The sequence below is a fragment of the Scyliorhinus torazame genome, chromosome 31, assembly GCF_047496885.1.
Source record: "Scyliorhinus torazame isolate Kashiwa2021f chromosome 31, sScyTor2.1, whole genome shotgun sequence".
Taxonomy (NCBI): Eukaryota; Metazoa; Chordata; class Chondrichthyes; order Carcharhiniformes; family Scyliorhinidae; genus Scyliorhinus; species Scyliorhinus torazame.
In genome coordinates, this window is record NC_092737.1 from 14,548,240 (window position 1) to 14,571,428 (window position 23,189).

Below are 23,189 nucleotides of genomic sequence, written 5' to 3' on the forward strand. Positions count from 1 at the left end.
TGGGCATGGACCCGGATTCTGAGTGTGGGCATGGAGCCAGTTTCTGAGTGTGGGCAGGGACCCGGATTCTGAGTGTGGGCATGGGACCCGGATTCTGAGTGTGGGCATGGACCCGGATTCTGAGTGTGGGCAGGGACCCGGATTCTGAGTGTGGGCAGGGACCCGGATTCTGAGTGTGGGCAGGGACCCAGTTTCTGAGTGTGGGCAGGGACCCGGATTCTGAGTGTGGGCAGGGACCCGGATTCTGAGTGTGGGCATGGACCCAGTTTCTGAGTGTGGGCAGGGACCCGGATTCTGAGTGTGGGCAGGGACCCGGATTCTGAGTGTGGGCAGGGACCCGGATTCTGAGTGTGGGCAGGGACCCGGATTCTGAGTGTGGGCAGGGACCCAGTTTCTGAGTGTGGGCAGGGACCCGGATTCTGAGTGTGGGCAGGGACCCGGATTCTGAGTGTGGGCAGGGACCCGGATTCTGAGTGTGGGCATGGACCCGGATTCTGAGTGTGGGCAGGGACCCAGTTTCTGAGTGTGGGCAGGGGCCCGGATTCTGAGTGTGGGCAGGGACCCGGATTCTGAGTGTGGGCAGGGACCCGGATTCTGAGTGTGGGCAGGGACCCAGTTTCTGAGTGTGGGCAGGGACCCAGTTTCTGAGTGTGGGCAGGGACCCAGTTTCTGAGTGTGGGCAGGGACCCGGATTCTGAGTGTGGGCAGGGACCCGGATTCTGAGTGTGGGCAGGGACCCGGATTCTGAGTGTGGGCAGGGACCCGGATTCTGAGTGTGGGCAGGGACACAGTTTCTGAGTGTGGGCAGGGACCCAGTTTCTGAGTGTGGGCAGGGACCCAGTTTCTGAGTGTGGGCAGTGACCCGGATTCTGAGTGTGGGCAGGGACCCAGTTTCTGAGTGTGGGCAGGGACCCAGTTTCTGAGTGTGGGCAGGGACCCGGATTCTGAGTGTGGGCAGGGACCCAGTTTCTGAGTGTGGGCAGGGTCCCGGATTCTGAGTGTGGGCATGGACCCGGATTCTGAGTGTGGGCAGGGACCCAGTTTCTGAGTGTGGGCAGGGACCCAGTTTCTGAGTGTGGGCAGGGACCCAGTTTCTGAGTGTGGGCAGGGACCCGGATTCTGAGTGTGGGCAGGGACCCAGTTTCTGAGTGTGGGCAGGGTCCCGGATTCTGAGTGTGGGCATGGACCCGGATTCTGAGTGTGGGCAGGGACCCAGTTTCTGAGTGTGGGCAGGGACCCGGATTCTGAGTGTGGGCAGGGACCCGGATTCTGAGTGTGGGCAGGGAGCAGTCGGACTATATTAACACCAGGTGGCTGCAATCAGCAATTCCGTACTTTCGCTTATTGTCTTCAAAAAGTCTGACGAGCTGATCCATGTATTCCTGATGCAATTTCTCTATTTCCTCACGGGATGGGCTACAGTTCATCTCCACAGGAATAGGCTTCCCAACTGAGAATGAAGAGATAGAAAGGCGGGGGGGGGGAGAGGGGGGTAGAGAGAGAGAGAGAGAGAGAGGGAGAGTGAGTAAGCGGGAGCCAGCGGGGAGAGGCGGGAGCGAGCGGGGAGGGAGCGAGTGGGAGGGAGCGAGCGAGCGGGGAGGGAGGGAGCGAGCGGGGAGGGAGGGTGCGAGTGGCGAGGGAGGGAGCGAGTGGCGAGGGAGGGAGCGAGCGGGGTGGGAGGGAGCGAGCGGGGAGGGAGGGAGCGAGTGGCGAGGGAGGGAGCGAGCGGGGAGGGTGGGAGCGAGCGGGGAGGGAGCGAGCGGGGAGGGAGCGAGTGGGAGGGAGCGAGCGAGCGGGGAGGGAGGGAGCGAGTGGCGAGGGAGGGAGCGAGCGGGGAGGGAGGGAGCGAGCGGGGAGGGAGGGAGCGAGTGGCGAGGGAGGGAGCGAGCGGGGAGGGAGGGAGCGAGCGGGGAGGGAGGGAGCGAGCGGGGAGGGAGGGAGCGAGCGGGGTGGGAGGGAGCGAGCGGGGAGGGAGCGAGCGGGGAGGGAGCGAGCGTGCGGGAGGGAGGGAGCGAGCGGGGAGCGAGCGTAGAAGAGGGAGGGACAAAGGGACAAATAGACAGAGGGGAAGGTTTGAGCACACAGACAGTCAGTGGGTGAGGGAACAAAATGGAGAAAAATAGACAGTAAGTTGACAATATTACATCGGCTGAGACACTGGTTAATGACATTCCCTTGGCTGCTCTCTATCTCATTCACTTCCTTCTCTCAGTCTGCTGCAAAGGCCCTGCCAAAGGCTTCCTCAGCCTGGTGCCAATATTACCCAGGAGGCGGCCTGGGAATGTGTCTGACAGCTGTTCACTGGAGGAAGCATCACGCTTTTTCCTTCGGGATGTTTGGACAGTGCGCAGGAGTCGAATCCTCGGCTGGTACAACCACCTCTGGCCCGATGATTCCAATTATCGAGCCTGCCTGCAGAGGACTTCACTACCTCCTGGTTGGCCGGGCCTAGTCCGCCCACACACGGTGAAACCTTCTGGACCGAACTGGTGATGTGAAAATCTCCTACCAATCGTCTAACGTTCTGTCACACCTTTTGTGTTATTCAGATCACCCTTGTAAAGATTTACATCGTGGCAAAGCTCTATGTAAACAGCTGTCTGTCACGGTGTAGTTGCAGGGCTCTGGCCAGTTGGCGGCGCTGTGATTCACCAGCAGCGATTTGACCACTGTTCAAACCTGGTAGTCATGGTGACAAGACCATAGAACCGTCAAACTTTTACGGTGCAGAAGGAGGCCGTTCGGCCCATCTGGTCTACACCAATCCTCCGAAAGAAGGCCCTTCCTCGGCCCTGTCCCCGCCCTATCCCTGCAACCGAGCTTGCATATCCCTTGACACTAAGGGTCAATTTTATAATAATAATAATAATCTTTATTGTCACAAGTAGGCTTACATTAACACTGCAATGACGTTACTGTGAAAAGCCCCTAGTCGCCACATTCCGGCTCCTGTTCGGGTGCACAGAGGGAGAATTCAGAATGACCAATTCACCCAACAGCATGTCTTTCGGGACTTGTGGGAGGAAACCGGAGCACCCGGAGGAAACCCACGCAGACACGGGGAATGACATGCAAACTCCACACAGTCACCAGTCGAACTGGGTCCCTGGTGCAGTGAAGCTGCTAACCATCCCTATGGGAAAAGGATGTTGGAGCGCAAAAACATGGTAAATTCTCCGACGTTGAGGTGTGACACTCTACACCCAATGTCCTATTGACGTTTTGAAGCCGCAATCAGATAGGTTGCCTCCCGTTGAGTTTTGAGGCCTTGTGGTAGTCGAGGTATTACGGTACCTGATAGGCTGGAGCACCATTGGTGAAACTGTATGCTTTCTATTGGTTAAGATGTATGGTAGCTCCGCCCTACTAGGTGGGGTATAAGAGCCTGTGCCGCCCCAGCAGCCTTCATTCTGTACCTGAGCTGCTGGGGGAAACATCTAGCTTATTAAAGCCTTCAGTTGGACTACAACCTCGCTTTAGTGGTCATTGATCGTGCATCAGGCCTGAATTTGGGCCTACACTTTTGGAAAGGGGCCCGCACCCAATTTCTGCGCCCATCCTGCCCTCCTCCCCTCACGCCTGCCTCTCTGCATCTCTCCCTCAATCTCTCCCCCTTACCAACGGTGTAGATGGGGTTCCTGAAGGGCAGGAGGCCGAAGCTGTACTGGAACACCCCTCGAGCGTGGAACAGGGGGAGGGCCACACCCATCACCTTCTGCAGTTTCTCCTGCACCTTCCGCAGCAGCGAGCCAGGAGGATTCTCCACTTGGTTGAAGAGCTCGTTCTCGCCGAATGAAAACACCGGCACGAGTTGGGCGCTGTGCAGTCCCGGGACAGAAGAAAGTGGCATCATCGACACTCAGGTTCCAAAATGCTGCCGCTGTCGACAACCGCGGCCCTTATAAAGTCTCCTGTAGCTCAATTGCCTACCCCACTCCCCCACCGCCCCCCCCCCACTCCGAGCCCACAACCCAACTAACCTTCCTCCACCGTAATCCCCCCCCCCCAACCAACCTTCACCCCATAGCCACCCCCCACCCCCCCCGCCCAATCTCAAGATCGGCAAGGGTAAAACTCTTGAGTCTAATCGGTCTGGGAATAAGGGGAACAGCGACCACTAGTGTTTAGGAGGAGGAAAATCACCTCCCATTCCCCTTCACCCCAAGGCATCCAGCTCCCCACACATGGGGCCACATCTGGTGCAATGCCCACAGGAACAAGAGTACCCAATTAATTTTTTTCCGATTAAGGGGCAATTTAGCGTTGGCCAATCCGCCTACCCGGCACATCTTTTTGGGTTGTGGGGGCGAAACCCACGCAAACACGGGGAGAATGTGCAAACTCCACACGGACAGTGGCCCAGAGCCGGGATCGAACCCGGGACCTCGGCGCCGTGAGGCAGCAGTGCTAACCACCGCGCCACCTTGCTTCCCCCGTAGGGACATACAAGACAGGAGCAGGAAGAGGCCATTCAGCCCCTCCAGCTTGCTCCGCCAGTCGACAAGATCATGTCTGATCTCCTTTATCTCCCCACACTATCCCCTCGATTCCCTTTGTCTCCAGGAATCTCCCGATCTCGCCCTTGAACAGACTCAATGATCCAAGATTCTTAACCCTTCGAGTGAATGAAATTTCTCCTCGTCTCAGTCCAAGATCGCCGACCCCTTATTCTGGGACATGGTCCGCCCTCCCCCCATGCACCCTCCAACCCTAGTTTGAGACTCCCAAGCCTTCGGGAGGGGGGGGGGGGCATCTACTCTGACAACCCCTGTAGAATTGTCTATGTCTCGCTGAGGTCCTCTTTCTCCGTCCCTCTTCTCCAGGGGCTCCAGACCTCGTCTCCTCCATCACTCCCGATGGAATAGTCCCAGCATTCCCTGTGTCTACCCCCCCCCCCCCCCCCACAGCCTCACGGGCCAACACGTGATCCTCTCCCGCTCCCCCGCCCCGATCTGCCCGCTCATCATTCTCGGTCCCCCCCCCCCCCCCCCCCCGTGCTTACCCGGTCTTCAGTGCCAATTTGATGAACCCCTTCCTCCTGAGCAACTGTATGGTCAGGCCTCCCGGGCGGGCGTCCAGCGACTCTGGGGCCCCGCCCACCGCCACCACCGCCACCTGGCCGCCCCCCTCCTGGCTCAGGATGTAACTGGCGCTGTGCTTCTCCGAAGAGACCAGCCCTGCGAACCACATTGGGAAAAAAGACCACAGCCAGTTAGCCAAGGCAACTACGTGTCAGCGGGTGAGATTGAGAGTAAACTGCAAGGCTGCCCCGTGGCATTGCTCACGGATAAAGGACGACGGTAAGAGGCCCCGCTCCCCGCAAGTGCTGCGGCTTCGTCCCAGCGACTACTTTTCCGTCCTCTTTTTTTTCCTCCGCTGTTTTGTCTCCGCCCTCGCTCGTCATTTCCCTCGGGAGGGGAGGTGTGCTGAGGGTCTTGTTTTCAAAGCCTCCATAAAGAAACAGGGGCTGGGTTTTCTCGAGCGGGGGCTTCTCCTGGAACAAAGACCTCCTCCCACTGTTACGACCCCCCAGGCACGGTCAATTCCAGCCCCACTTGACCCGCCATCGCGGCACCATTGAAATGAATCCACAATTAATAAAAATATCTAAAATCTTTGGCTGTCCAATAATTACAGTCACCAGGTTTGTAAATTTAAACACAGTTTCCTTTTATGAATAACAATACCTGTAATTATACCTAAAAAACAACTAATCGCTAACCCTACCCTCTTTAACTCACCCCACCCTCTAAACACACACACACCATCCAGACAGACAAACACAGAGGGGAAACTAAAAGAATAAAAGTCTCTGTTTCAGCTGGATGTCTTCCAGTTAGACCTTTCTTCAGTCGAAGCCTTCCGTTGGATCTCTTTGCTTTCAATCTGTAACGGATTTCACTGTCGATTCATTCGAGTCTCCGGAATTCTCTGAAGATTCAGAACCAGCAGGCAGGAAGTATTTGGGAGAAGGAGATCAAAACACAACCTCGCCTCTCAGCGTCCCGGAGTTTCCTGCCGGATCCTCTGAAGACACACCACCCGACAGGACCCGATCATTGTCTGTTGCCGGGCAGAATACAGTCCCTGGCCAATCCATTGGCCACCAGCCAAACAAGCGAACTGAACCCCCCACCCCCCCGCCCCCCCCCCCGATCTCTCAGGTGCCAGAAAGTCTGAGTTCTTCGGTTCCAAAAGCTAAATTTCCAATAGCACAGTGTACTATTTTGCAACTTTTGAGTTCCCCATTTCCTCTGCTCGACTTAAAGGTATGTCACCATTAAAGATCCGTGGATGGAAAATGATTTAAAAAAACAAATAAAATGAATAGGAAATCAACAGGAAAGGTCCTTATACCATCAAAGTCGCACTGCCGATGTGGGGGGGGGGCACCCTGCTCACCCTCCGAGGACAGACACACATGCACACAGACACATACACGCAGAAACACACACGCAGCTACACACACACACGCAGACACACACACACGCAGACACACACACACGCAGACACACACACACGCAGACACACACACACATGCAGACACACAAACACACGCAGACACACACGCAGACACACACACGCAGACACACACACACGCACACACACGCAGACACACACACACATGCAGACACACAAACACACGCAGACACACACGCAGACACACACACGCAGACACACACGCAGACACACACACGCAGACACACACACACGCACACACACGCAGACACACACACGCAGACACACACACACGCAGACACACACACACGCAGACACACACACGCAGACACACACACACGCAGACACACACACACGCAGACACACACACACGCAGACACACACACGCAGACACACACGCGCAGACACACACACACGCAGACACACACACACACACACACACACAGACACACACACGCAGACACACACACATGCAGACACACACACGCAGACACACACACACGCAGACACACACACACGCAGACACACACACACACGCAGACACACACACGCGCAGACACACACACACACACGCAGACACACACACACACGCAGACACACACATGCAGACACACACACGCAGACACACACACGCAGACACACACACACACACGCAGACACACACACGCAGACACACACACACACACGCAGACACACACACGCGCAGACACACACACACACACGCAGACACACACACATGCAGACACACACACGCAGACACACACACGCAGACACACACACACGCAGACACACACACACGCAGACACACACACACACACAGACACACACACACGCAGACACACACACATGCAGACACACACACGCAGACACACACACACGCAGACACACACACACGCAGACACACACACACACGCAGACACACACACGCGCAGACACACAGACACACACGCAGACACACACACATGCAGACACACACACGCAGACACGCACACGCAGACACACACACGCAGACACACACACACGCAGACACACACACGCGCAGACACACACACACACACGCAGACACACACACACATGCAGACACACACACGCAGACACACACACGCAGACACACACACACACGCAGACACACACACGCAGACACACACACGCAGACACACACACACGCGCAGACACACACACACACGCAGACACACACACACATGCAGACACACACCCGCAGACACACACACGCGCAGGCACACACACACACACGCAGACACACACGCACATGCAGACACACACATGCAGACACACACATGCAGACACACACACGCAGACACACACACACACGCAGACACACACGCAGACACACACACGCGCAGACACACACACACACACGCAGACACACACACACATGCAGACACACACATGCAGACACACACGCAGACACACACACACATGCAGACACACACATGCAGACACACACACGCAGACACACACACGCAGACACACACACGCGCAGACACACGCAGACACACACACACTCAGACACACACACGCAGACACACACACACGCAGACACACACACACGCAGACACACACACACGCAGACACACACACACGCAGACACACACGCAGACACACACACACGCAGACACACACACACATGCAGACACACACACACGCAGACACACACACGCGCAGACACACACACACACACGCAGACACACACACACATGCAGACACACACACGCAGACACACACACGCAGACACACACACACATGCAGACACACACACGCAGACACACACACGCAGACACACACACACACACGCGCAGACACACACGCAGACACACACACACACAGACACACACACACGCAGACACACACACATGCAGACACACACACGCAGACACACACACACGCAGACACACACACACACGCATACACACACACGCAGACACACACACGCAGACACACACACGCAGACACACACACACACGCGCAGACACACACACACACACGCAGACACACACACACATGCAGACACACACACGCAGACACACACACGCGCAGGCACACACACACACACGCAGACACACACGCACATGCAGACACACACATGCAGACACACACACGCAGACACACACACACACGCAGACACACACACGCGCAGACACACACACGCAGACACACACACACATGCAGACACACACATGCAGACACACACACGCAGACACACACACACATGCAGACACACACATGCAGACACACACACGCAGACACACACACGCGCAGACACACGCAGACACACACACACGCAGACACACACACGCAGACACACACACACGCAGACACACACACACGCAGACACACACACATGCAGACACACACACGCAGACACACACACACACGCAGACACACACACACATGCAGACACACACACGCAGACACACACACACACGCAGACACACACACACACGCAGACACACACACACACGCAGACACACACACACACGGACACAGTGTCAGACAAGGTACAGCAAGCACTGAACTCACCTCCGCACATGATGTACTCTCGATAGAAGGGCACCTTAAACCAGAAGGGCAGCATCAGGAGGTAGGAGGTGAGACCAGGGAAGAGTTGGGAAAATCTGGTGGCCTCCGTGCAGAAATTCCCGAACGCTCCAGCCACCAGGACACCGTGAGGGTGGAAGCCAAACAGGTAATTGTGCTTCGGATCCAAGTCTGCTGTTTTCACCAGCTTCGCATGGAGGTGGCCGTGGGGGGGGGGAAACAGAGAGAGAGAGCTGTCAGTTCAACAAATCAGGTGGTCACCATTCCCCCGACCTCTGACCTTCAACCCTTGACCGCCCCCCCCCCACACTTCCAGAGTTGGGCTAATTGCACTCACCGGGCCACGAGAGGCCCACTCCCAACTTTCTCCATTCCTACGACGGGTATTTAGGGGCGGGAGACGAGTTAAGGGCTGCACTTGTGAGGAGGGGACCAGTGAGGGTTTGGAGGTAGGAGGGGCAGCAGGGCCGATTCCCAATGGCCGGTCAGAGAATCTAGGAGGCAGCGGGCGCCAAGGCTCCCTTCAACTCCGCCGTACTGCACTGCGCCATCCCTTCGAACTTGCTGCGTGGCCAAGCGCGTGCGGCCCCCTCAGGTGAGCATGGCCGCGCGCGCAAGAGCGTCACTGCGACCCAGCAGGAGGCCATTCAATCCAAAAAACGTCCAGAGGGCAGCACGGTGGCGCAGTAGTTCGCACTGCCGAGGTCCCGGGTTCGATCCCGGCTCTGGGTCACTGTCCGTGTGGAGTTTGCACATTCTCCCCGTGTCTGCGTGGGTTTCGCCCCCACAACCCAAAGATGTGCCGGGTAGGTGGATTGGCCGCGCTAAATTGCCCCTTAATTGGAAAGAATGAATTGGGTAATCTAAAATTTTTTTTTAAAAGTTTATTCATGTTACCCTCCCACCCCCACCACATAACTCTCACTCAAAACCCTAAACCTGTGTCCACCCCCCCTAGTCCTTGTACTCTTGGATAATGGGAAGAGTTATCCTTTACCAGACTCATCTGAACCTTTCACACCTCGATTAAATCTCCCCTCGACTGCCTTTGTTCCCAGACGTACGGCCTCAGCTTACATACAAACATACGAAAGTCATACGAACATGCTAACCAGGGACAGGGGAAGGACACTCAACCCCTCGTACCTGCCAACTCCCCCCCACCCCACCCCCGATAATCTTTCGCCCCCTCGTTAATGCAAAGCTGGATAAGATTCGTGATTAAGAACATTCAAAGATTTTGCTTCCACTGCCTGAGGAAGAAAGTTCCGGAGACTCCGCCCCCTCCGAGAGAAAATATTTCTCCTCATCTCCGTCTTAAAGGGGCCACCCCCTTATTTTTAAACGGTGACCCCCCCCCCCGCCCCGGTTCTAGATTGTCCCACAAGAGGAAACATCCTCTCCACATCCCCCCCCCGCCCCTGTCGACACCCCCTCAGGATCTTAAAGGCCTCCCACTCTTCAAACTCCAGCGGATACAAACCCAACCTTTCCTCATCAGACAACCCGCCCGTTCCTGGGATTAGTCGGGTAAACCCTCTCTGAACTGCTTCCAACGTATTGACACCTTTCCTCAGAAAAGGAGACCAATACTGTAGCTCCTCCAACCTAACCATGGAACTAAATTACCTAATTTCTGGAACCATTCTGGTAAATCGCCCTCCACACCCTCTCATGTCCTCTCCAGGATCACCCCCTCGCATTCTTCCGAACATGTGTTGACCAGAGCTGTATGCAATGCTCCTAGTCTTTTTTTTGACGATAACCAAAGCTCCCTACAGTCTCACCATTAATTCCTCATTTTTGTCCTCGGTACTAAGTGTGAAGCAAAGCTTATTTACAGGCTCTTTAAGCTCACAAAATGTCCACCCATGTTCACAGCTCAGCTCCTTGGCCATTCTCGGTTTACTTTGCTCCACGTCCTCGCCCAGACTTAATCAATCAACCACAGATCAGCTACCAGGCCCTCACAGTCAAACACAGAACGATCAAACCATTAACCAATTCCAGGGAGGCTCAGGGGACTGGCCGGGGAACTGGGAGGTAGGGGGGGGGGGGGGGTTTGGGGAGGTGTGGGAGGGGTGTTTATCTTGCCCGCTGGATGTTGAGCCCCCATTGAGGAAGGGGAGCTGTGCGACTTTGCTCCAAGCTTCGCCCCACCTTGCGCTCAATCCGAAGCAGGTTGCGGCCACTCACCGTGATGGGGAAGTAATCTCGGAAGTAACGCCACATGGGCCAGTTCCGGACCCATGCTGACCTCCGACCGCCCCTCCCTGGCGTCTCCCGGTCCAAGTACAGCCAACCAGCGTAAAGGGCCGCGATGTACCAGTAGTCAGTGAGCAGGAGCAGGACAAAGATGGCCAGGCAGCACTGCGCTGAAGACAGAGAGCAAAAAGATCATCCCTCGTTTCTCGCCCACCCCCATGCTTTCTACGAGCTCGATTCCCGATCCCTCAACCCCCCTCCCTCTCTCACAACCGGCCATCCACCCTATTGCACCCATCCCGACTTCCTGACCCCCATCCCGCAATCAGTAAGGATAAACAACACCTCCTTCACAGCAGTCCTCAATACCGGGGTCCCACAAGGCAGCGTACTTACCGGGATTATACTCCCTGTGCACACACGACTGCGTGGCAAAATTTGTCTCCAACTCCATCTACAAGTTTGCTGACGATACGACCATAGTGGGCCGGATCTCGAACAACGATGAGTCAGAATACAGGAGGGAGTTAGAGAACCTCGTGGAGTGGTGTTAACGACACCAATCTATCCCTCGCTGTCAGCAAAACTAAAGAGCTGGTCATTGACTTCAGGAAGCAAAGTACTGTACACACCCCTGTCAGCATCAACGGGGCCGAGGTGGAGATGGTTAGCAGTTTCAAATTCCTAGGGGTGCACATCTCCAAAAATCTGTCCTGGTCCACCCACGTCGACTCTACCACCAAGAAAGCACAACAGCGCCTATACTTCCTCAGGAAACTAAGGAAATTCGGCATGTCCACATTAACCCTTACCAACTTTTACAGATGCACCATAGAAAGCATCCTATCGGGCTGCATCACAGCCTGGTATGGCAACTGCTCGGCCCAGTAAGAAACTACAGAGAGTCGTGAACACTGCCTCCCATCCATTGACTCCATCTACACCTCCCGCTGCCTGGGGAAAGCGGGCAGCATAACCAAAGACCCCTCCCACCCGGCTTACTCACTCTTCCAACTTCTTCCATCGGGCAGGAGATACAGAAGTCTGAGAACACGCACGAACAGACTCAAAAACAGCTTCTTCCCCACTGTCACCAGACTCCTAAATGATCTCTCTACACACCTTCTCTACCGAGTAGCTCTGCACTCCGTCTGATTCACCCGATGCCTGTGTCTATGTATTTACATTGTGGATTTATCGTATGTCCTTATGTTTTTCTCATGTATGGACCGATCTGTCTGGACTTTGCGCAGAACAATACCTTTCATTGAACTTCGGCACATGTGACAATAAAACCCAAATCTAAATCCCGATCGAGCTAATGGCTGGGATTCACCTGCGTTGCGATTCAATTTTCCTGCCGGCATCTTACCCCTGCCAGAGGGTTCCGCGGGCAGGTGGGGGTGGTGAGAACGGGAAATCCCGCTGACAATTGGCGGAAACGTCGAATCCTGTCGCAGCGAGCAGCCGAGAATCCCGGGGGCTGACGGACGGGATAATCCCACACACCGGTTCTCTCTCCTGGAACTAGCTGCCCCCACCGGCAGTGGGAGCGGAGACGATGAATAATTTCAAAAATAAATTGGATTGACCCCTCGAGGGACATGACCTTACAGGGGATGCAGCGATAGAGCAAGTGCAGGAGTACGACTGACCTGATTGCTCCAAAGGGAGCTAACATAGACTCCAAAAGGGGCCGAATGGCCTCCTCCTGTGTTGCAACGGCTCTAGGATTGCTTAACCCATTAAAACTATCTGCAACTCCCCTCCCCCACCACCAACCCACCCTCCTTCCAAATCACTATCCAATCTCCAATCTTTTTTTTAATTGTAAATTTAGAGTACCCAATTAATTTTTTGTAATTAAAGGGCAATTTAGCGTGTTCAATCCACCTACCCTGCCCAGGGTCGAAACCCATGCAGACACGGGGAGATTGTGCAAACTCCACACGGACAGTGACCCAGGGCCGGGATTGAACCTGGGACCTCGGCGCCATGAGGCTGCCCTATAAGCGATACAATTCTTAAGTGGGCGCAGGAGCAGATTGACCTGGGTGTACAGGTGCAGAGGGATCTGGGTGTACAGGTGCAAAGGGACCTGGGTGTACAGGTGTAGAGGGATCTGGGTGTACAGGTGTAGAGGGATCTGGGTGTACAGGTGCAGAGGGATCTGGGTGTACAGGTGCAGAGGGATCTGGGTGTACAGGTGCAGAGGGACCTGGGTGTACAGGTGCAGAGGGATCTGGGTGTACAGGTGTAGAGGGATCTGGGTGTACAGGTGCAGAGGGATCTGGGTGTACAGGTGCAGAGGGATCTGGGTGTACAGGTGCAGAGGGACCTGGGTGTACAGGTGCAGAGGGATCTGGGTGTACAGGTGAAGAGGGATCTGGGTGTACAGGTGAAGAGGGATCTGGGTGTACAGGTGCAGAGGGATCTGGGTGTACAGGTGCAGAGGGACCTGGGTGTACAGGTGCAGAGGGATCTGGGTGTACAGGTGCAGAGGGACCTGGGTGTACAGGTGCAGAGGGATCTGGGTGCACAGGTGCAGAGGGATCTGGGTGTACAGGTGTAGAGGGATCTGGGTGTACAGGTGCAGAGGGATCTGGGTGTACAGGTGCAGAGGGACCTGGGTGTACAGGTGCAGAGGGATCTGGGTGTACAGGTGCAGAGGGACCTGGGTGTACAGGTGCAGAGGGATCTGGGTGTACAGGTGCAGAGGGACCTGGGTGTACAGATGCAGAGGGACCTGGGTGTACAGATGCAGAGGGATCTGGGTGTACAGGTGCAGAGGGATCTGGGCGTACAGGTGCCGAGGGACCTGGGTGTACAGATGCAGAGATATCTGGGTGTACAGGTGCAGAGGGATCTGGGTGTACAGGTGTAGAGGGATCTGGGTGTACAGGTGCAGAGGGATCTGGGTGTACAGGTGCAGAGGGACCTGGGTGTACAGGTGCAGAGGGACCTGGGTGTACAGGTGCAGAGGGACCTGGGTGTACAGGTGCAGAGGGACCTGGGTGTACAGGTGCAGAGGGATCTGAGTGTACAGGTGCAGAGGGACCTGTGTGTACAGGTGCAGAGGGATCTGGGTGTACAGGTGCCGAGGGACCTGGGTGTACAGGTGCAGAGGGATCTGGGTGTACAGATGCAGAGGGACCTGGGTGTACAGATGCAGAGGGATCTGGGTGTACAGGTGCAGGTGGACCTGGGTGTACAGGTGCAGAGGGATCTGGGTGTACAGGTGCAGAGGGACCTGGGTGTACAGATGCAGAGGGTGCTGGGTGTACAGGTGCAGAGGGATCTGGGTGTACAGGTGCCGAGGGACCTGGGTGTACAGATGCAGAGAGATCTGGGTGTACAGGTGCAGAGGGATCTGGGTGTACAGGTGCAGAGGGATCTGGGTGTACAGATGCAGAGGGACCTGGGTGTACAGATGCAGAGGGATCTGGGTGTACAGGTGCAGAGGGATCTGGGTGTACAGGTGCAGAGGGATCTGGGTGTACAACATAGAACATAGAAAACACAGCACAGGACAGGCCCTTTGGCCCACGATGTTGTGCCGAACCTTTGTCCTAGATTAATCATAGATTATCATTGAATTTACAGTGCAGAAGGAGGCCATTCGGCCCCCTGAGTCTGCACCTGCTCTTGGAAAGAGCACCCCACCCAAACTCAACACCTCCACCCAACACCAAGGGCAATTTTGGACACTAAGGGCAATTTATCATGGCAAATCCACCTACCCTGCACATCTTTGGACTGTGGGAGGAAACCGGAGCACCCGGAGGAAACCCACACACACACGGGGAGGACGTGCAGACTCCGCACAGACAGTGACCCAAGCCGGAATCGAACCTGGGACCATGGAGCTGTGAAGCAATTGTGCCGTCCACAATGCTACCGTGCTGCCCTTAAGAACAAATAAATCTACACTGTATCATTTTACCGTAATCCATGTACCTATCCAATAGCTGCTTGAAGGTCCCTAATGTTTCCGACTCAACTACTTCCACAGGCAGTGCATTCCATGCCCCCACTACTCTCTGGGTAAAGAACCTACCTCTGATATCCCTCCTATATCTTCCACCTTTCACCTTAAATTTATGTTCCCTTGTAATGGTTTGTTCCACCCGGGGAAAAAGTCTCTGACTGTCTACTCTATCTATTCCCCTGATCATCTTATAAACCTCTATCAAGTCGCCCCTCATCCTTCTCCGTTCTAATGAGAAAAGGCCTAGCACCCTCAACCTTTCCTCGTAAGACCTACTCTCCATTCCAGGTAACATCCTGGTAAATCTTCTTTGCACCTTTTCCAGAGCTTCCACATCCTTCCTAAAATGAGGCGACCAGAACTGTACACAGTACTCCAAATGTGGCCTTACCAAAGTTTTGTACAGCTGCATCATCACCTCACGGCTCTTAAATTCAATCCCTCTGTTAATGAACGCGAGCACACCATAGGCCTTCTTCACAGCTCTATCCACTTGAGTGGCAACTTTCAAAGATGTATGAACGTAGACCCCAAGGTCTCTCTGCTCCTCCACATTGCCAAGAACTCTACCGTTAACCCTGTATTCTGCATTCATATTTGTCCTTCCAAAATGGACAACCTCACACTTTTCAGTGTACAGGTGCAGAGGGACCTGGGTGTACAGGTGCAGAGGGACCTGGGTGTACAGGTGCAGAGGGACCTGGGTGTACAGGTGCAGAGGGACCTGTGTGGACAGGTGCAGAGGGACCTGGGTGTACAGGTGCAGAGGGACCTGGGTGTACAGGTGCAGAGGGACCTGGGTGTACAGGTGCAGAGGGATCTGGGTGTACAGATGCAGAGGGATCTGGGTGTACAGGTGCAGAGGGATCTGGGTGTACAGGTGTAGAGGGACCTGGGTGTACAGGTGCAGAGGGACCTGGGTGTACAGGTGCAGAGTGACCTGGGTGTACAGGTGCAGAGGGACCTGTGTGGACAGGTGCAGAGGGACCTGGGTGTACAGGTACAGAGGGACCTGGGTGTACAGGTGCAGAGGGACCTGGGTGTACAGGTGCAGAGGGACCTGGGTGTACAGGTGCAGAGGGACCTGAGTGTACAGGTGCAGAGGGATCTGGGTGTACAGGTGCAGAGGGATCTGGGTGTACAGGGGCAGAGGGACCTGGGTGTACAGGTGCAGAGGGATCTGGGTGTACATGTGCAGAGGGACCTGGATTTACAGGTGCAGAGGGATCTGGGTGTACAGGTGCAGAGGGATCTGGGTGTACAGGGGCAGAGGGACCTGGGTGTACAGGTGCAGAGGGACCTGGGTGAACAGGAGCAGAGGGACCTGGGTGTACAGGTGCAGAGGGACCTGGGTGTACAGGAGCAGAGGGACCTGGGTGTACAGGAGCAGAGGGACCTGGGTGTACAGGTGCAGAGGGATCTGGGTGTACAGGTGCTGAGGGATCTGGGTGTACAGGTGCAGAGGGATCTGGGTGTACAGGTGCAGAGGGATCTGGGTGTACAGGTGCAGAGGGGCCTGGGTGTACAGGTGCAGAGGGACCTGGGTGTACAGGTGCAGAGGGATCTGGGTGGACAGGTGCTGAGGGACCTGGGTGTATAGGTGCAGAGGGATCTGGGTGTACAGGTGCAGAGGCAAGAGAGAGAGACCGAGAGAGAGACCGAGGGAGAGACCGAGAGAGAGACAGGATGGCGAGAAAGACAGACGGGGAGAGAGACTGACGGGGGGAGAGAGACAGACGGGGGTGAGAGAGACAGACGGGTGGAGAGACAGACGGGGGGGGGAGTGAGACAGATGGGGGTGGGGGAGAGAGACAGACGGGGGGAGAGAGACAGACGGGGGGGGGAGAGAGACAGACGGAGGGGAGAGAGAGAGACGGGGGGAGAGAGAGAGACGGGGGCAGAGACAGAGGGGGGGGGAGAGAGACAGACGGAGGGGAGAGAGACAGACGGAGGGGGGGAGAGAGACAGACGGAGGGGGAGAGAGACAGACGGAGGGGGAGAGAGACAGACGGAGGGGGAGAGAGACAGGCGGAGGGGGAGAGAGACAGACGGAGGGGGAGAGAGACAGACGGAGGGGGAGAGAGACAGACGGAGGGGGAGAGAGACAGACGGAGGGGGAGAGAGACAGACGGAGGGGGGAGAGAGACAGACGGGGGGAGAGAGAGAGACGGGGCAGAGACAGAGGGAGGGGGGGGAGAGAGACAGACGGAGGGGAGAGAGACAGACGGGGGGAGGGGAGAGAGACAGACGGAGGGGGAGAGAGACAGATGGAGGGGGAGAGAGAGAGATGGAGGGGGAGAGAGACAGGCGGAGGGGGAGAGAGACAGACGGGGGAGAGAGACAGACGGCAGGGGGAGAGCGAGACAGATGGGGGGAGAGAGAGAGACGGGGCAGTGACAGAGGGAGGGGGGGAGAGAGACAGACGGAGGGGAGAGAGACAGACGGAGGGGAGAGAGACAGACGGAGGGGGAGAGAGACAGACGGGAGGGGGAGAGAGACAGACGGGGGGGGGGAGAGAGACAGACGGGGGGGGAGAGAGACAGACGGGGGGGGGGGAGAGAGACAGATGGGGGGGGGGAGAGAGACAGACGGGGGGAGAGAAATGGATGGGGGGAGAGAGACGGGGGGGGGGGGAGACGAATATATTCAACCATGGAACCCTCATCTCCCTCTGAAGTGGAGAATTCGGAAGATTCACAATCCTTTGAGTGAAGACATTTCTCATCTCCATCCTCATGGCCGACCCACAAATCCTGAGGGTGCACCCCACCCACCTCTCCCCCCGTGTCTTAGATTCCCCAACCAACGGAAACAAGATCCCTCCCGTCCCAACCCTGTCGCAAACCCCTCCCGTGCCCGCCCTGTCGAAACTCGTACTGACAAGATGACAGAGCGGAGGCCACCATCAACTCAGCCATGGCCTCCTGAACAGCAGGTTCGGCTCGAGGAGCCCCAGGGCCTACTGCTCGTTCCATTTCTCATCTTCCTAAATTCCGGATTCCATCCCGGATCTCATCATCCCAATCCGAATAGGTGCAGCGGCAACCCTGGGATAACGGTGTTTGGGGATGAGGAGGGGAGAAAAAGCCGGACTTCATTGGGGGGGGGGGGGGGGGGCGGCATCGGGGGCAGGGCGAGAGGCAAGGAATGATGGGGGGGGCCGGCGCAAAGAGAGGGCCCAGCCAGACCCAGAATGCATTGCAAGCTGGCATGGGCTCTTGCTAAGCCCAGCTCACCCCCTCAACCGTACAGCCCTGGCAGAGAGGGACCCGGAGTGTGGGAGGGGCAGAGAGAGGGACCCCGGGTGACAGGAGGGGTCGGAGAGGGATCTGGTGAGGGAGGGGAGGGCGGGTTGGAATAGGGGGAACTGGCTGGGAACGGCGCCACATTGCCCACCCCCGTCACCTCTGCCCGGGAAAGAGAAACCCAGACCGGTGTTCCTGGGGGCGGGCACAGTGAGTTGGCAGAGACGCCAGGGACCCGGGTTCGATTTCCCGGCCTTGGGTCGCTGTCTGCGCGCGCGTTCTCCCCGTGCCTGCGTGGGTTTCCTCCGGGTGCTCCGGTTTCCTCCCGCAAGTCCAAAGATGCGCAGGCTAGGCAGGGTTCCGGGGATGGGACGGGGGCCCGGGAAGGGTGCTCTCTCGGAGGGCCGGCGCAGACTCGATGGGCCGAGTGGCCTCCTTCTGTGCTTTCACTGCTCTTCTGTTTGGAAGTGTACAAGACCAGTTGAGACCAGTTATCGCCTGTTTCACTGTCTTCCCCCTCTGACAGCTCCCGCAGCCCTGGCACCTTCACCCCCTGCTGATTGGGCAATTCATCGGGTCAAACATTAGATGCCGACGTCAGCACCAAATTATTTCCCAAGCAAGAACGTTCAGCTGAGCTTCCTCACCGTGATGGTGAAAACCGACCCTCGCTATCCTCGCAAACCCCTCGGTTTGCCCTGCATTACATATTTACACAGAAAACATTTACTGGAAGTAGGTTCGGACTCCCGGGTCCAGTCTCCCTAAACCCGACAGATTGGCATCGACCACCTCAGTTACTGATTTCAGGCCCACTCGGGACTGCCTCATTGCATTGGGGGGGGGGGGGGGGGGGTGTTGGAAGAGAGACCCTAGGGAGGGGAAAATGGTGAGTGGGGAAGAGGGATTCTGGGGGTGGGGGGATAGAGAGGGGAGGGAGGCTAGAAATAGGGAGGGGGAAGAGGATCTCCTTTAGGGAGGGGAGGAAAAGGGAGGGGGACCCCAGTGGGGAGGGAGGAGGAGGGGCGAGACCCCAGTGGGGAGTGGGAGACCGACTCCCAGGCTGGGTGGAAGGAGTGAGAGTGGGAAAGAGAGAGAGAGAGAGGGAAGGAGAGAGTGGGAGAGGGAGAGTGACACCCTGCAGGTAGTTGGAAGGACAGTAAAGAGGTTTCTGGGGGGGTGAGGGGGTCCGGGGTGGGTGGGGGGGGGTGCTGGATTTTGGGGGTGAGGGACTGCTGGGTTTGGGGGAGTGAGGGGGTCCGGGGTGGGTGGGGTGGTGCTGGTTTTTGGGGGTGAGGGGGTTGGGGTGGGTGGGGGGGGGTGCTGGGTTTGGGGCGTGAGGGGTGAGGGGGTCCGGGGGGTGCTGGGTTGTGGGGTGAGGGGTTGCTGGTTTTGGGGGTGAGGGTGTCCGGGGTGGATGGGGGTGAGGGGGTGCTGGGTTTTTGGGGTGAGGGGGTCCGGGGTGGGAGTGAGGGGTGACGGGGTGGGGGTGACGGGTTTGGGGGGTGAGGGGGGTCCGGGATGGGGGTGAGGGGGTGCTGGGTTTTGGGGGTGAGGGAGTCCGGGGTGGGTGGGGGGGTGAGGGGATCTAGGGTGGGGGTGGGGCAGTGCTGGGTTTTTGGGGTGAGGGGGTCAGAGGTGGGTGGGGGTTGAGGGAGTCGTGGGTGGGGCTGGGGGGGGTGCTGGGTTTTGGGGGGTGAGGGGGTCCGGGGGTGGGTGGGGGTTGAGGGGGTCCGGGTTGGGGGTGAGGGGTGGGTGAGGGAGTCCGGGGTGGGTGAGTGGATCCGGGGTGGGTGAGGGGTTGCTGGGTGGATGAGGGGGTCCGGTGTGGGTGAGGGGGTCTGGGGTGGGTGAGGGGCTGCTGGGTTTTGGGGGGTATGGGGGTGCTGGGTGGGTGAGGGGGGTGCTGGGTTTTGGTGGGGTGAAGGGGTGCTGGGTGGGGTGAGGGGCTGCTGGGTTTTGGGGGGGTGAGGGGGTGCTGGGTGGGTAAGGGGGGTGCTGGGTTTTGGGGGGTGAGGGGGTGCTGGGTTTTGGGGTGAGGGGGTCCGGGGTGGGTGAGGGGGTCCGGTGTGGGTGAGGGGGTGCTGGGTTTTGGGGGTGAGGGACTCCGGGCTGGGTGAGGGGGTCCGGGGTGGGTGAGGGGGTGCTGGGTTTTGGGGGTGAGGGGGTGATGTGTGGGTGAGGGGGTCTGGGGTGGGTTTTGGGGGTGAGGGGGGTCCGGGGTGGGTGAGGGGGTGCTGGGTTTTGGGGGTCCTGGGTGGGTGAGGGGGTTCTGGGTTTTGGGGGTCCGGGGTGGGTTTTGGGGGTCCGGGATGCTACTCACCGAGCCCCAGGAATGAGAAGACCCACTGCAGGACCCCCAGAGTCTGCAGCCTGCGCTCCAGCGGGACGTGGAGCGGAGCGAAGCGGATTCCCATGCTGACTGTGCCGGGACTGGGAGCAGCCCGGGACTGGGAGCTTTATAACCTGCTCCCGGTGCGGGACCTCCCCCATCCCCACCCCTCCCACAGCCTGCCAAACACTCCAAACAGCAGCAGCCACACACACACCCCGCACTCTGCTCCCAGTCCCCCTCCCACACACACACAGGTCACTCCCAATCCCTCTCCCCCCCTCCCGATCACACTGGTCACTCCCAATCCCACAGCCTCAGAAACCAATCCCTTCCCCCCCCCCCCCCCCCCCACTCCTGTAAAAATCCCAACCCTCCTGAATCCTCATCCCATTCCTGTTCCCACTGCTGCTCCAGATCCCCTTCCTCAACCCCCCACCCCTCAGGTTCCAATCCCAATTCCAGTCCCAATCTCATTCCCAATCTTGTCACTGTCCCCAATCCCGATCCCATTCCTGCCCAGAGTCAACCCATCTCCCAGTCGCTCCAGTGTCCCCAATCCCACTTCCAATCCCAGTCTCATTTGCAACCTTGTTACTGGCCCCAACCCCGATCCCGTTCCTGCCCAGAGTCAAACCAGCTCCCGGACCCTCCAGTGTCCCCAATCCCACTTCCAATCCCAGTCTCATTTCCAACCTTGTTATTGGCGTCCCCAATCCAAATCCCATTCCTACTGAGAATCAATCCGGCCTCCAGTTCCGCTGCTGTCCCATATTCCGCATCCCAGTTCCAATCCTAACCTAAATTTCAGCCCCCATTCCAGTTTTGCTCCTGGCTTCAATCCAGAGCCCAATGCATCTCTGGTCCAACCCCAAAGCCAATTGTACCATTGGCTCCAATCGTCCCCCAATCCTCGATTGTGTCCCAACCCGAAATGAACTCCGGTTAAAATTGCTGCTGGCTCCACTCCGAAAGGAAAATTGTGTTCCAGTTCCCGAAACCATCCAGGTGCCAGACCTACTGCTTCTGATACAAGTAACATTGTGGGAAATAACATAGCTAACCATCGCCCCTCGACATTTGCTAACTTCTCCCACGATCTGTAATCTTGTGGGTCACCATTGATCAGAAACTGAACTGGACCCAGCCATATGAATACTGTGGCTACCAGAGCAGGTCAGAGGCTGGGAATCCTGCGGAGAGTAACTCACCTCCTGGAACCCCCCCCCAAAGCCTGTCCACCATCTACAAGGCACAAGTCAGGAGTGTGAGGGAATACTCTCCACTTGCCTGGATGAGCGCAGCTCCAACCACACTCAGGAATCTCAACACCACCCAAGACAAAGCAGTGGATTGCATTCCGTCCACCGTCTTTAACATTCACCTCCTCCATCACCGATGCACAGTGGCAGCTGTGTGTACTGTCTACAAGATGAAATGAAATGAAATGAAATGAAAATCGCTTATTGTCACAAGTAGGCTTCAAATGAAGTTACTGTGAAAAGCCCCTAGTCGCCACATTCCGGCGCCTGTTCGGGGAGGCTGGTACGGGAATTGAACCGTGCTGCTGGCCTGCCTTGGTCTGCTTTCAAAGCCAGCGATTTAGCCCTGGGCTAAACAGATGCACTGCAGCAACTCACCAAGATTCCTTAGGCAGCACGACCATGACCTCTACCATCTAGAATGACAAGGGCATCAGATACCTGGGAACACCACCATCTGGAAGTTCTCCTAAGCCGCACACCATCCTGACTGGGAAATATATTGGTCGTTCCATAATTATCGCTGGGTCAAAATCCTGGAACTCCCTCCCTAACAGGATAGTGGGTTGGTTAGCACTTTCAGCACAGAGGGACTGCGGCGGTTCAAAAAAGCAACTCACCACCACCTCCTGAAGGGCAACTAGGGATGGGGTCATGTGAGAGTAGCTTTAAGAAATGGATGTTTATAAATGGGTGTGTGTATAAATATCTGTAGTGAGAGTACCTTTAAGAAATGGGTGTTTACAACTGCAGTGGTGTCAGAGAGTGGGTGGAGTTGGGCTGTCTGTCAGCTTTTTACTTTCGTTTTTGAGCAGGCTGCAGGGTGTGTTATAGTTTTGTTTTCAGTGTTGGAGCTGAAGCCAGACCAAGGAAGGGTACTGCTGTTCTCTCTGCCATCAAAAGACTATCTCTTGATCATTTGGTGAATTCAGAATTATAAATGTTCTCAGTAGTGACTTTAACCTGATGTGCTTCTGGTAAAAGGTGTTTTAAGTCGTATGGATGTTAAAAAGGAAAGCTTAAAGGTTTACTTAATGTTGTAATCTTTGGGGGTTGTATTTGAACTAATGGTTGCTAAGATATTCACTGTATGTTTTAAAAAGGTTAACTTGAGTTCATAGAATAAACATTGTTTTGCT

General features: G+C 56.5%; 1 protein-coding gene across 1 annotated transcript; it reads right to left on the minus strand.

The window, feature by feature from the left end:
* Positions 1-1,285: 1,285 nt before the first annotated feature.
* mogat3a (monoacylglycerol O-acyltransferase 3a) lies at positions 1,286-20,914 on the minus strand. Its single transcript, XM_072493361.1, has 6 exons — positions 20,780-20,914; positions 11,215-11,393; positions 9,001-9,205; positions 5,003-5,177; positions 3,619-3,818; positions 1,286-1,450 (listed from the first exon to the last, which is right to left on the minus strand). Exons 1-6 carry the CDS (start codon positions 20,871-20,873, stop codon positions 1,296-1,298), a joined length of 1,008 nt encoding a protein of 335 aa, XP_072349462.1. The 5' UTR covers positions 20,874-20,914; the 3' UTR covers positions 1,286-1,295.
* Between the last annotated feature and the right edge of the window lie 2,275 nt (positions 20,915-23,189).

Coding starts and splice junctions, on each gene's coding strand:
- mogat3a (XM_072493361.1), bottom strand. CDS start 20,873: ATGGGAATCCGCTTCGCTCCGCTCCACGTCCCGCTGGAGCGCAGGCTG. Junction 3,819..5,002: donor AAATTGGCACTGAAGACCGG/GTAAGCACGGGG, acceptor GGGACTGCACAG/CGCCCAACTCGTGCCGGTGT. Junction 1,451..3,618: donor GAACCCCATCTACACCGTTG/GTAAGGGGGAGA, acceptor CTTCATTCTCAG/TTGGGAAGCCTATTCCTGTG.